The 13240-nt window shown below is 35.1% G+C and overlaps 2 protein-coding genes across 3 annotated transcripts in view; one reads left to right on the forward strand and one right to left on the reverse strand.

The window, feature by feature from the left end:
* Positions 1-13240, forward strand: part of LOC106466375 (BTB/POZ domain-containing protein 6-like) — a 39021-nt gene that overhangs the window by 16126 nt on the left and 9655 nt on the right. The gene's annotated exons all lie outside the window — the stretch shown is intronic.
* On the reverse strand, positions 5980-7374 carry LOC106466372 (probable G-protein coupled receptor No9). Its single transcript, XM_022394368.1, has one exon. It carries the CDS (start codon positions 7306-7308, stop codon positions 6253-6255), a length of 1056 nt encoding a protein of 351 aa, XP_022250076.1. The 5' UTR covers positions 7309-7374; the 3' UTR covers positions 5980-6252.

A 13240-nucleotide genomic window follows, 5' to 3' on the forward strand; every position in this document is an offset into this window, starting at 1 on the left:
GTTTTCGTAAATAACGTAAAGGAAATTTACAATTAATCGATTTGAAGAACGGGAAAATAAATTGGAAGAATAGCAAAAACATACAACTAAAACAGTTACTAGGAACAATAACACAAAAATACATTACTAAACACATATATTCTTTATATAACAAATACATCATCGCTCCAACAACTTTGATTTAAGAACTAAGACTTCATATATTACTTTATGAAAAGAATTAGGGTTCACTCTAGAATTACTAAAACCTTTGGGTAATAAGACATATAAAGGAACAAAAACAAATTAAAGTTTTATCAGGATAATGTAATAGTGTATTAACTAAATTACCTTTGAATTCCTAATATAAATACGTATAAATATAGGTTCACGGCCAGTGAAGATAAAAACTGAAGCAAAGGATTTATCAACTGTAATCAATAAAGGTCTGACGTACATTAAACATAATTGAACAAATAACGCAATATTATCAAGAAGGAACCAGTGGCAGTTATCTGAATATCATTAGAAATTTAATTTTCTGCAGAGAGATAGCTAACGGTTTTAACACAAAATGATTTAAAGTTTAGATCATATCAGTTCTTGATTGGCTAAAAAAAAGTGTCTTCCATTGAAAATATCAAGTTATTTTAATAATTATTGTAAAATCATGATTTTGTTAGTGAACATAGATGTTTGGGTAATAATATTAGTAATAAAGAGTATTTTCACATTCAGTGAACCTTACAATAGCATTTTTTTATTACACAACACGTCTCCGTTGGATGTTTGTATAATAATATGAGTAACTTGAGGTTCACACAGAAAAGTGTATACCTTCGCAACGCAGCGTTTATCACATTCGGCTCTCATAAAAATACGGAAATGTGTTCGTATGCCCGTTGTTATCAACAGACACAGACCATTTTTGTCAGAATACCGAGGAATAATATTCTACATATTTCTACCAAGTTTCATCAAAACCCGATCATTTTTGACTGAATTGTTGAGCAAAAAATAGCATGTAAAATCAGTCCTCATGCTAACAGATAGGGATGTTTTGGAATTTCGTGATCTTGGTGTGTCTTTAAACTTTGACCTTCACCCTCTAAAAACTCATTACTTGTAAGGTGGGTCATATACCAAATGCATACCAACTTTTGTCCAAATCCATTGAGCCGTTTTTGAGAAATCTTGCTGACAAACACACTCTGAGGGGTGAAAACATAACCTCTGTCACCTTCGGTGGTTGGAGTAGTAAAGAGTATTTTTACAAACAGTACATTTTTCAGCACACAAAACGGCCCGGCATGGCCAGGTGGTTAGGGCGCTCGACTCGCAATCTGCGGGTCGCTGGTTCGAATCCCCATCACACCAAATATGCTCGCTCTTTCAGCCGTGGGGGCGTTATAATGTGACGACCAATCCCGCTATTCGTTGGTAAAAGAGTAGCCCAAGAGTAAGCGGTGGGTGGTGATGACTAGCTGCCTTCCCTCTAGTCTTACACTGCTAAATTATGGACGGCTAGCGCAGATAACCCTCGTGTAGCTTTTGTAAAATTTGACCAACATGTCTTTCAGAAAATACAAGGGATACCATCTTTAACTAATAAATTATTTATTGGTATATATTGATATCAACTTTTCTTGAAACATCCACTCATCTTCCAAATTCCACCACGTGACATACTGACTGGAAGTTCTTAAAGTCATCACGTGTATTCTAAACTTCAAGTCCTAACATACTAACTGAAAAGCTCTTGAAATTTTACGTACATTCAATTTGTAACATTTGGTATACTTTTAAAATACTTCCCTTTCAAATGCAGTACACAGATAGAAAAATGTGAAAATGTCCAACATTGTACTAAATTCCACAACCATTGAACGATCACAACAAAACGTTTTCCTGAACAACGAATATTTTCCACAAATTCGATCCCGGAATGGTGTCCTGCACCTAAATAATGAAAGGGTTAATTCAGCGACTTACTCGTGTCTGATCGAATACCAAGATTTAACAATTACTCTTGTAGCGCACCCATAACGAAAAGTTTGGAGCGTACTTTTGTGGCAAAGATGACTACAGAACTTGAATCTTTAGATTAATAGTCTGGGCATGACAACCACTAAGCAACGCTCGGTCCAAGCAAAATTGAAATCGATATGAGCGTTTGTTCGCATTCATATCGATTTCTCTGGTTAATCACGAGACCAAAAATATTTAATCAGAGGAAAAGAAATTATACCATGTTTTTAATAGAACGAGTTGTCATTCATCCACATGCTTATAAAATATTTTCACTATGTCTCTTTATAAGTATAAGCTGAAATATCAGTTGAAGTGCTTACTTTTCTCGACTATTAAATCACGTGCCAGTTTCGCTGGAAAGTTTAAATATATATAAAACTAATTTTCGAATCTTATTTTGTATAAAAACCGAAATGAACCTTAATTAACATTCACTGAGTTTCAGTTTGTGAAAGCTATTTGTTAATTAAACGATAAAAAGTTCCAACATAGGAAGTTTGAAATTTATTGTCAGGAGAGTTATTACACGGTCACCATTGACGTTTTGAAGTACGCGCTGAATAATCTTGTACATATAAAGAGAAATTCAGGTCTAGACGAACTCTTTTTTTTTTCTTGCTCGTAAGTTTAAACTAATTAATATCTCTTCAGTTACAATTACTATAATTATATCTTTTTATAATTGTACTGACTTAATCATGGATAAATAAACTGTTACTGGAGAATATAGATTTTCAAACCAGACAGCGGTATTGTACGATTATTATTGGAAACGGTTAAAATGCATATGTACAGTGCTGTATCGGATGCCCTTATGTAACAGGTAAAAACTGAACTATCTATACAGTGGTGATAGAAACACTTAATACACACAGATATATATACAGACAGCTGAATATGTTATATTAAAACGATTTGGGATATGCAAACCAGCAAGTCACGTGACAAATATAGCCATATAAAGTCGTGGTAGAAAGGCATTCATCAGAAATACAATTTGACATTGTGTAATGCCACCGAAAATTGATCGATTTTTGGATGAGTATATAACAGCCTTCTCCGACGCAAACTATTCATATACTGAGGTCATAAAGATGTTTTCAGATTGGGAATTTAAAATATCCCTTGTTCTTAACGGCATTGGAAAACAAAGGAGAATGGATCAACTTGGAGTCCCATGACCATTCAGAAAGAGACTTGCAACAAGTCGTACCCCAATCGTGGTAGGCAGTGTGTGGTGTCTTGTAACAGACACATGAAAATCTATGGCAAAAAACTTCTACGCGCCTAGGCATGGAGAATGAAATGAATATTCACGCTATTCCATAGGAAGATGGTTGAGCGTGTCCCAATGATTAGCGTGCCAAACTGTGGATCTGATATTCCATGGATTGCACACCATTTCAACCAAAAGAGAAAAAAATGTCATTCAGCACTTTGGGGCCATGAGTGTGCTATAAGAGTGACAGTCAAATGCCACTATTTGGTTTGTTTGTTTTTAATTAAACACAAATCTACACAATGGGCTATCTGTACTATGCCCACCACGGGTATCGAAAACCGGTTTCTAGCGTTGTAAGTCCGCAGACATACCGCTGAGCCACTGGGGGCGCCACTAGTTTGTCTGACAAGAGTTGGCGGTGGGTGGTGTTTACTAATTGTCTTCCCTTTAGTCTATCACTTTAAAATTAGAGACAGCTAGCGCAGGTAGCCCTCGAGTATCTTTGCGAGAAATTCAACAAACATACAAAGCACACAAAGACACTCCGGTGCTACAAAACCGTCGTACTTGTACATTAGATGGCTTATCGAAAGCCAGCAGAGAGAAAGTGTGTGCTTCGGACATGAAAACCTTACGACGGAGCCTTTTATAACGAAAAACTACGCTGAAAGGTTATTGTCAAGATATTCAGTCGTCAGAGAGAGCATAAATGGAAGTGGGAACATGGAATGTAACCACTTGAGGAGGCTCCAAAATCGTTTTAACAAAACGTACTCAAACTCTGTATTTAATGTAGAGAGTAAATTGTATGCAAAAGTGGCACAATGTATAATTCTATAGTCCATATAAGTCTGTTGTAGAATCCTCCAGGGCACGTTTCATCATTGTATATTTATTTTATTCAAACTTTTTAACTTTAATATTTTCATTTGTGTAACTGATTTATCAGAATCAGCCAAGTGCGTAAGCTTTTGTTTCTGCTTGAGTTCAATTACACTACAGACTAATTCAAACAAGCTGAAAAAAATAAATTACCTATAAAAGAAAAAAGAATTATACCAGTAATTTCCTATCTAGAAATAACTATAAAGATGAAAGAACTTGACCTTTAAGCTATTCCTTTGAAAACCCAGTTTTTAACAAAGTGTAGGAAGAAGGACCAGCTGATTGTGATAGCTTAACTCGATAATAAAGTTGTTTCTTCACATAATTGAGGAACCAAAGAAACGATTAACATAACATCCACCATACTGCTTGTAAGAAAGTTATTAGTTATTTTTTCTCGTTCGGTCCACGAAACACTGTTTTATGAAAACAATAGCATGTCGTAAACAAAGCCCATTGTTGCGCCAAATGAATTACAGTCTCTATACCAATAAATCATTCGTACATACACTATAGAAATCTTTATTCACTCCTTAATGCCCCCAGTGGTACAGTGGTAAGTTTATAGATTTACAACGTTAAAATCCTGGATTCGATTCCCCGCGGTGGGTAAAACAAATAGTCCAATATGGCTTTATTGAAAAAACGAACAAACATGTCTTTAAATCTGCTAGTTACATGTATTAATTAAACTGACAGTAAACACTGAATTTGTACATCACAATAAGAAATAAAACAACACTTATCATTGAACACATGTGCACCACACAAAATGATTTTAGTTTCATCACCGTCCATACACATTTAGAGATAAGATTACCTGAAAGTTTTGAAAGAAAGTTGATTTTTATCTGAAAAATTTCTGTCAGACTGAATAGGGTAAATAAAATTCCTCTGCTTATATTTTCCCACTTTCTTTACAGTCTTATCGTTCATCTTATCAATTATCTTCGTCATTCTACTATTTTTTAACCGTTTACATGCCTATTATTTCAATTTCATTCGCCAAAATCCGGGGCTCGATCATTCTATAAAATTTAAGACAAATAAATTTTTAAAAAGTATTCATTAATATTATTAAATTGTTGGTTATTATTTGTGGAATATATTAACATTTTGACGAAGATAATCTGGTCTCTGGAGTTAAGGAGACGGAGCTTGCTCTGTGCTTAAAACTTCCCATCAAATCAAGAAAACTGCATTTTCCGAACAACAATTCAAGTAGAAAATTTTGAAAATAAACATAAAATAGCCTGAAAGGTTTTTGAACAAATTTTATCCACTTGTTTTGAGGCGACCTTTCAATTTGATAGTAAAACAGTGGAGGAAGTCCATTGAAAAGCCTTTCAGAAGAATTACAATTCTTCAATTGAGCGTTTTGTATTTTTAACAGTCATCCAATGTCTTCGAGCAATATTCATCATGTGTATTGATAAAACGACAACTAACGGTAGATATCTTGAATCACTTCAAAGGCTTTTATCTTCAATGTAAACAGAAGTTTGAAACGTATTTCTTTGAGTTTTACCGCGTGTTTCCACTTACAATGTTATTCAATAATTCCAGACACAAAATCTGTAAAAATGGGATGCTCCATTAAATGTGCTCATTAATATATATTTATTGTTAATAACGACTCGAATCTTCCAAATGTTTATGTAAATGTGAATGTGTTCCTTAACTGTTCTAATCAAACACAATCTGACGAAACGAAAGTTTTCTTAATACTAATTATTCAACATATTTTTTTGTAATACTATATTTGTTCAAATGTGAAATAACTATGTCAATCTGTCTGATAAACGTTTCTTATTCGACTCAATCATACACGTTCTTCCCGGAGAGAGAGAGAGAGAGAAAGATTTCCTTCCTATATCTTCATGTCATGCTTCTCCATCATCGCCATCGTTTCCTGCCATGACGTCGCCATTTCCTGTCATACACTATCAAGCCACATAATAAAGATACTGCTGTGTGTTATAGTTTCTGTATTTATATATTTCTTTACACATTAGGATCTTAGACTTAAAAAAACGAACGTTCTGGGCAGAATATTTCTATTCTGTTTTCCAGAAAGGTCTTTTTTTTTATTTTCAGTATACAACAATACAAAGTTATTGATAAATACAGTTTTTCTACAAACTAACTACCGTAGTTGTAACAGAGTTGGCAGAATTCCGTGCAAGAAAGCTTGTTTCTGTCAAGTAGGTAGTTTCCGGAGGATGCAGATATGTCGTATGAGTAGTTTCTGTAGCGTTGACTACAAGTTTAGGTGAATGACATAAGCGGATATTAGAAGCATAGCTTGGCATCCCAGCACAGGATTTTTTGATAGGAACTAAAGACTTCAGAATGTAGCCCAACTTTGGTGCAAATTCCTCCAAAGTCCTCGAAAAGGCGTACCTAATTTCCGAGTTCCGATAACCGTAGATCCACGGGTTAATGCAGGTGTTTGAAACTGCTAGGACACCCAGATAAAAAGTAGCTTTCCCCGTTAGTATATCGGTATTATGGAATATGTCAATTAACATACACACTTGGAATGGAAGCCACGTGACAAGGAATAGACCTGTGGTCGCTGCTAAAGTTCGTCCGTATTTGGCCTCTGTTTCAACTTCCCCAGTTTGGCGACGTAAGGACAGTTCCACTAAAAATATAGCACGTGCGTGGTACCTGGCAATTACATACACGTAAGCATAGCTGGAGAAAATAAAAAATAAGCATGGTGCAAAAAGTGAAAAGAAAAGAAAGAGTCTTACTTGATACCCTATTAAGTTAAAGCTGCAAGCTATCATGTGTTTCTCGGGGCGAATAAAATACCACCATAAGACAGGCGTGCAACTAACAAGGAAAGAATATACCCAGAAGCCTATAATGTACCTGCCAATGGTGCGGTCAGTGATGATGTTGTTATAGCGAAGAGGAGAAGCGAGAGAAATGTAACGATCTAACGCTATTCCTGTCACGCTCAAAATGGACACGCTACAGAGTAGAATGAGAATAGAAAATGGTACGAAACATAGAAGAGCTGTGTCTATTTTAGAACGACAGAGCTCAAAATAAAGAGCAACTGGAAGAACAAGTCCGATTCCGAGATCAGCGGAGCTTAGTGAGAGCACTAAATAATTACTCGGATGTTTCAGGCGTTTGAAGCGATAGATGGATATCACGAGTAAAGCGTTGCTGCACATAGCTAACGAGGAGAGAAGAAAAATGCTTAAAACTGCCAAGGTTACGTCACCTGGTGATGTCCATTCAGAGTCCATGAGTTATCGGTGAGTGGCTTGACTCAATTGTCCGTCTCTATCTCTGTTTGCAATTCAATTCCATTGTTGCCATCACTTCTTGGCGGTCTTATATACAAGAATACCGCACATTCAGTAAACACTCGAGCATTCACGAACCTTCGAGAATATCATGACGTGACGTGACTTCCGCTGTCGTAACAATATGAATACGTTACATTACAATATTTGAGATAATTTTCATTTCTGATATGTATAATATTCATTGATTCTCCTTTCTGTCAAAAATTCTACCATTCTTAATCCATAATAATTTATATTTTTTACCCCTTTTAATATTCCTTGCCTTATGAAACAAATCTTTAAAAATGTTTATAAATGTTCATTTACGTCTATATTATTTTCAGTTATTAACAATGCCTCTTTCCTTCGTTGTTAATTTCTTCTTCTGTTCAAACCTTGGAGCAATTTTTCATGAAGAGGCCTGTTACTAAATCTTACTATTATAAGTCTTGCAAATTTCCTAAGTTATATCTTTTCTACCTGTCTGTTCCGAGGATTCTGTTTCATTATATCCCATTGTGATGTCTAAGGCAATAGCTTACTTCTTAACTATTACTTTTGTATCTTTTTGAATCCTTTCTGAAAGCTAATGTCGTTAAGCCTGTATGTCAAGTTTCAAATCTTTTCTGTTAATAAGATGTTTTCACTTTTTTAAATCTTCAACTATTTGTTGATCATATAGTCTTTTCAAAACTATTTGTATTTGATTTAACAATTCATCATATTTATTCAAAATTAAAAGTTATACTTTCAGATAGTGTTGAAGTCAATGCGGAATTGTTTTAATCTCCTTTATCTGTAACACTAACGAATTTAAAGTAGGCTTACTTTAAGTCCATATCACTGTCATTAATTCTTGACTGTTGACTTTCTTCGTAGCGACATTTAGTACAACTCCATTTTGATATTTTCTTTTTACACTTACGAAAACTTTGCTCCATAAATAAAGCACATTAAAATAGGTTTGCACCACAATATTTCACATTACGCTTATCAAATCATTTCTTTCGATGATATCTTCATTACAAGCCACAAATATCTCGCTAACTGAAAATAAATTAAGATTAATTATGTTCTACAGTGTAGCTATAGCAGTATGCAAAAACGGAAGTCATTACTTACGTCAATATTACTTTTCACGCGTTCAATCGAACAAAGTTAACTCACTGTCGAAAGATTGAAACAACACTGTGTTTTCTGTGTCAAGTATAATTGCTACAGGGTGAATAACAAAAAATTCATTTCTCATTCAGCATTAAGCATTCATTTATCTCAATGTGACTTTTCCTAGTATATATTATTGCACAAATCGTAACAGATTATGGCTGAAGGCTCGCCTATGGTTTGTTGTATAAATGTCATTTTATGGGATTAGTCGGCTGAGCATTATCTAAATTCAATCTCATTGGCAATTGAAATGATTAAGGTTTATAAGGATTAAGTTAATACACTTTACTGGTTCATTGTTTAAGTAAAGCAGTTAATGTTTTAAACAGCACACACTTTTAAAACTGCTAAAGTTATATGGTAATATTTATTTGTTTATAAACTTAAGTTTATTTGTTGTTAAATACAAAGTTACACATCAAGCTATCAGTACTGTGCCAACCACGGATATCGAAGTTCGGTTTTTAGAGTCATAAGCCCTCAGACGTACCGTGGAGCCATTGGGGCTTACTGATAAATTTTGAATTCAAATTAGTGTGTGTGTGTGTGTATTTTTCTTGCTTTTTTTGTTTTTTCTTTGCTCATGTGGATATCATTATGAACAAAAGCCATTTGAATAAAGTAGAATAGCCTTCTTCTCCATTCTAGGGTGTGAATTTATTTCTGATATGAACAGACATTACAAGTTCAAGACTGTTTGGTTAAAAAGTTGACAGCTTTATTTCAAGTATTTAATTTAACCCAACATATGTATCCCCGTCCCACCAAACATGCTCGCCCTTTCAGCCGTGGGGTGTTATAAAGTGACGGTCAATCCCTTATTCGTTGGTAAAAGAGTAGCGCAAGAGTTGGCGGTGGGTGGTGATGACTAGCTGCTTTCCCTCTAGTCTTTCACTGCTAAATTAGGGACGGCTAGCGCAGATAGCCCTCGTGTAGCTTTGCGCGAAATTAAAAAACAAAACAATCAAACAAACCCAATATATTATCTAAAAGTACAAGTAAGGATCGTATTCATTTATATCACATAAAACCATAACAAATACTTTTATTTAAAATCTCTCTTAGCCTTATTTTTTCTCACTAGGGGTCTCCATAATAAATTTACGAATTTCATTTTGACAACGTTATATTAACGTTCAACACCTTACACGTTTATTCTGTTAGTTAAGTATCCTCATACAACACAAATCAGAGCTTTTAAGTAGTTATAGTGACGAGTGCAAAAGTGACCAAATAATTTTGTTTCCTTCAGAGAGAGAAACAATCGATTTAGGATCTTTGAAAGGCGCTGTGACATCCATTTCAAGACGTGTTAGTATGATTGATAACCATGTTCTGTGCAACAAAGAAATATGTTGTTGTTTATTATTAAGCACAAAGCTACACAATGGGCTATTTGTGCTCTGCCCACAACTAGTATCGAAACCTGGTTTCTAGCAGCATGAGTCCTCAGACATACCGCTGTGCCACTGGAGGTCAAAGAAGTATGTATATATATGCTCATATAATGTTTCCTCTAAAGGCATTTTGACACCATTCTAAAGGCATTTCAACAATATTTTGAAGATATTTCTACAGCGTTGAATTTGAATTTTGGGTTATGCCACACATTGGCTGAGAGGTCATATTATAAACCTAACTTTCAGGCACACTCGTCCCTAATTTAGAGCTTCTGACCAAAGTTAAGGCAGTTAGGCAGTAGCACTCGTCTCCTATATGGCTACTGTTAATACTTCTCAATAAAGCACAGGGTTTTTTGTCGTGCATTACTGTAAAAGAAGCAAATGGAAAGTACAAAGATAAGAGACATTTATTAATGACAAAATTTTTCTGTTTTCGATTTTCAATTTTTAAGCACTAAAATACAAACTGACGCATAGTCATTACGTTGAAACATTAGCTATCTGCGCCGTGCCCAACGCGGATATGGAACTCAGATTTTTACCGTGATAAGCCCTCAAGTTTACCATTGAGTCACCGGTTGACCGCTTCAAAAGAAAGAGTAATAATTTCACGAAGAAACTGTCAGCTTCATAATCAAAAGTAACACATTCTGTTGTATTTAGCTATTATATTCATGTCAATAATGTCATGCTTATTATTGAATCAATAAATGTAATTCATTTTAGGAACATGAACATTTCATGTCCATCATGAATGTTTTTGTCTTTGTGAATATGGGAATTAAAACGCCCATTGAGTTGTTCTTCAAAACGATGTTTTCTTAGCCACAAAATTCATAAAATGTAAAGAAGTTTTGTTTCTTTGCTTTTGTTTGTAATTAAGCACAAAGCTACACAATGTTCTGCCCACCACGGGCATCGAAACCTGGTTTCTAGCGTTGTAAGTCCGCAGACATACCACTGTGCCTCTGTGGGGGCGAAACTGATTCAGACGGAATATCTGTCTTATAAAATACAGCGTTCCAAAAACTAATTTCCATGGTTCATCGTTTACTGCATTTAATCCACTATTATATGGAATAACAAATGGTCCAGGTGGACACAGCACAGCTGGCCAATTGTGTAGCTTAATGTTTAAAAACAAACAAACACGCAAACAAAGACTGTCACTTTTATAATGCACTCAAGGTCCCGAAATGTAGAGCCCGATTTTCTGGAAATAGGACTCAAAACATGGAACCTCGTATTCACAGTCTGACACACACAAACCTCTAGGTCTAGGCTGTGTAGTGTGGTCACCACGAGTATCGAAACCCGGGTTTTAGTGTTATGAGCCTTCAGACTTACCGCTGAGCCACTAGAGGGTAAACTGACAGTCAAACCCCATTAATAAATTATTGTAGCCCAAAAGTTATTGGTTGGTGCTGTTGACTAACTACCTTCTTTATAATCTGTTATTTCCAAACTAAGAACGGCTAACGCATTAATTTGTACTTGGCTTACTTAAAAATTAGAGTTCATATGATTGATAAAAGATGGCGCTGAGGTAAAACCTGTTACACTGGCTGACGCCAAATCTGAGCAATAATAATTGGCACACTAATATAATTTTTTCATTTATCACTACAATTACTTTGGGGTATTTGGGTTTCAATTTTCACATTTTTTCTACAGCAGCTATATGAAAATGTTATTATTTGTTGACCTATTTACGAATAACAGATAGAGCACTGTTTCCCCACACTGGTATTCCAAAGGTTTCACCCAGGATTTCCTTAAATGGTATTATTAAAGTTCAGTTTGAGAAACTCCCACAAATTGTTAATAAAACAAATACAATTACTTACTGTCGATTTTATAAAACTAAACTTGGCTGATACTCATTGTATTCAGTAAAAAACATATAATTATCTTTTGAGAAGACATTCATAACACACACACTTGCAGAGAAAAGTTCCTGAAACGCCACTTAGTTAAAAAAAAAATCAAAGTTAGATTTTGAAAGTATCATTAACTTTTATATGTTTTTAAACTTATGCAGATAATCTAACACGCTGATGTTTCACGCTAATTCGACAGTACGTACTAAAGCTTCGATACATGGAACACATCGTTGGTAACTACTTGATTCTTTTAAGAATGATCAAAAACGTAATTTCCAGACATTTTCACTCCAGTTCTATACTTATATCGACACTACAATATAAACTAAATAAAGGTAGCTAGGCAGGTTAATATATAGAATGATTTAATAAGATATAAATAAACATACAAGTAACTGGGAAGTTGGAAACTGAGATTTGTTTTGAGTTCGAGATAGAAAATTTTGATTAAATGTGATAATTCGAGCTTGTTTATAGTTATGTAAGAAATTATACGCCCAACAATGTTATAGTTATATAAATGAAATTGTTTGTTTCTTTGAGAATTGTCCCTCGATGGGAAAGCGGTAAGTCAACGGATTTACAATGCTAAAATCCGGGGTTTTATTCCCCACTGTGAACACAACAGATAGCCCAATGTGGTTTTGCTTTAAACCAAATAAACAGACTTTGAGAATTTTCGTGGAAAACTACACAAGGGCTGTTTTAAACCGATAAACTAGATGGAAGGCAGCCAGTCAACAACACTCACTGATAACTCATGGTCTACTCTTGTCTGATTGAATAACGAGATTTAACAATTATTCTTGTAGCCAGTCAACAAGCTATAATTCACAACGAACGATTCACGCATTTGTTTAAGTTAACTGACTGTGGGAATTAAGTGTATTGCAAAGTTGTATTGAGAAAGAATAAACTAGTTTTATTTAATGAAGGACTTGTATTGCTGAAGTTTTCGGAAAGAATTTCTACGGAAAATTAACAAACGATCAGAGGCGTAACAAATTGGTGCCAGAAGTGGGATGGAACCCAACGTTGCTGTGTGGACTTCAGGGCTCTTAACAGTATAACCGAAAAAGACTCATACCCACTGCCAAGAATTGATGATACTCTTGATGCCCTAAGTGGAGCCAGGTGGTTTTCAACTCTGGACTTAAAGTCGGGTTTCCATCAAGGGAAAATGGCTGAAGCAGACAAACCTAAGACTGCATTTAGTTATGGTCAAGGTCTCTGGCAATATCGTGTGATGCCATTCGGTCTTAGCAATGCTACAGCAACATTTGAGAGGCTGGTGGAAAGAGTACTGGAAGGTCTACAATGGAGGATAGCCCTAGGTGTTTAGCTTAAGCCCTGTGACAAAGA

The sequence above is a fragment of the Limulus polyphemus genome, unplaced genomic scaffold, assembly GCF_000517525.1.
Source record: "Limulus polyphemus unplaced genomic scaffold, Limulus_polyphemus-2.1.2 Scaffold2240, whole genome shotgun sequence".
Lineage (NCBI taxonomy): Eukaryota > Metazoa > Arthropoda > Merostomata > Xiphosura > Limulidae > Limulus > Limulus polyphemus.

Coding starts and splice junctions, on each gene's coding strand:
- LOC106466372 (XM_022394368.1), bottom strand. CDS start 7,308: ATGTGCAGCAACGCTTTACTCGTGATATCCATCTATCGCTTCAAACGC.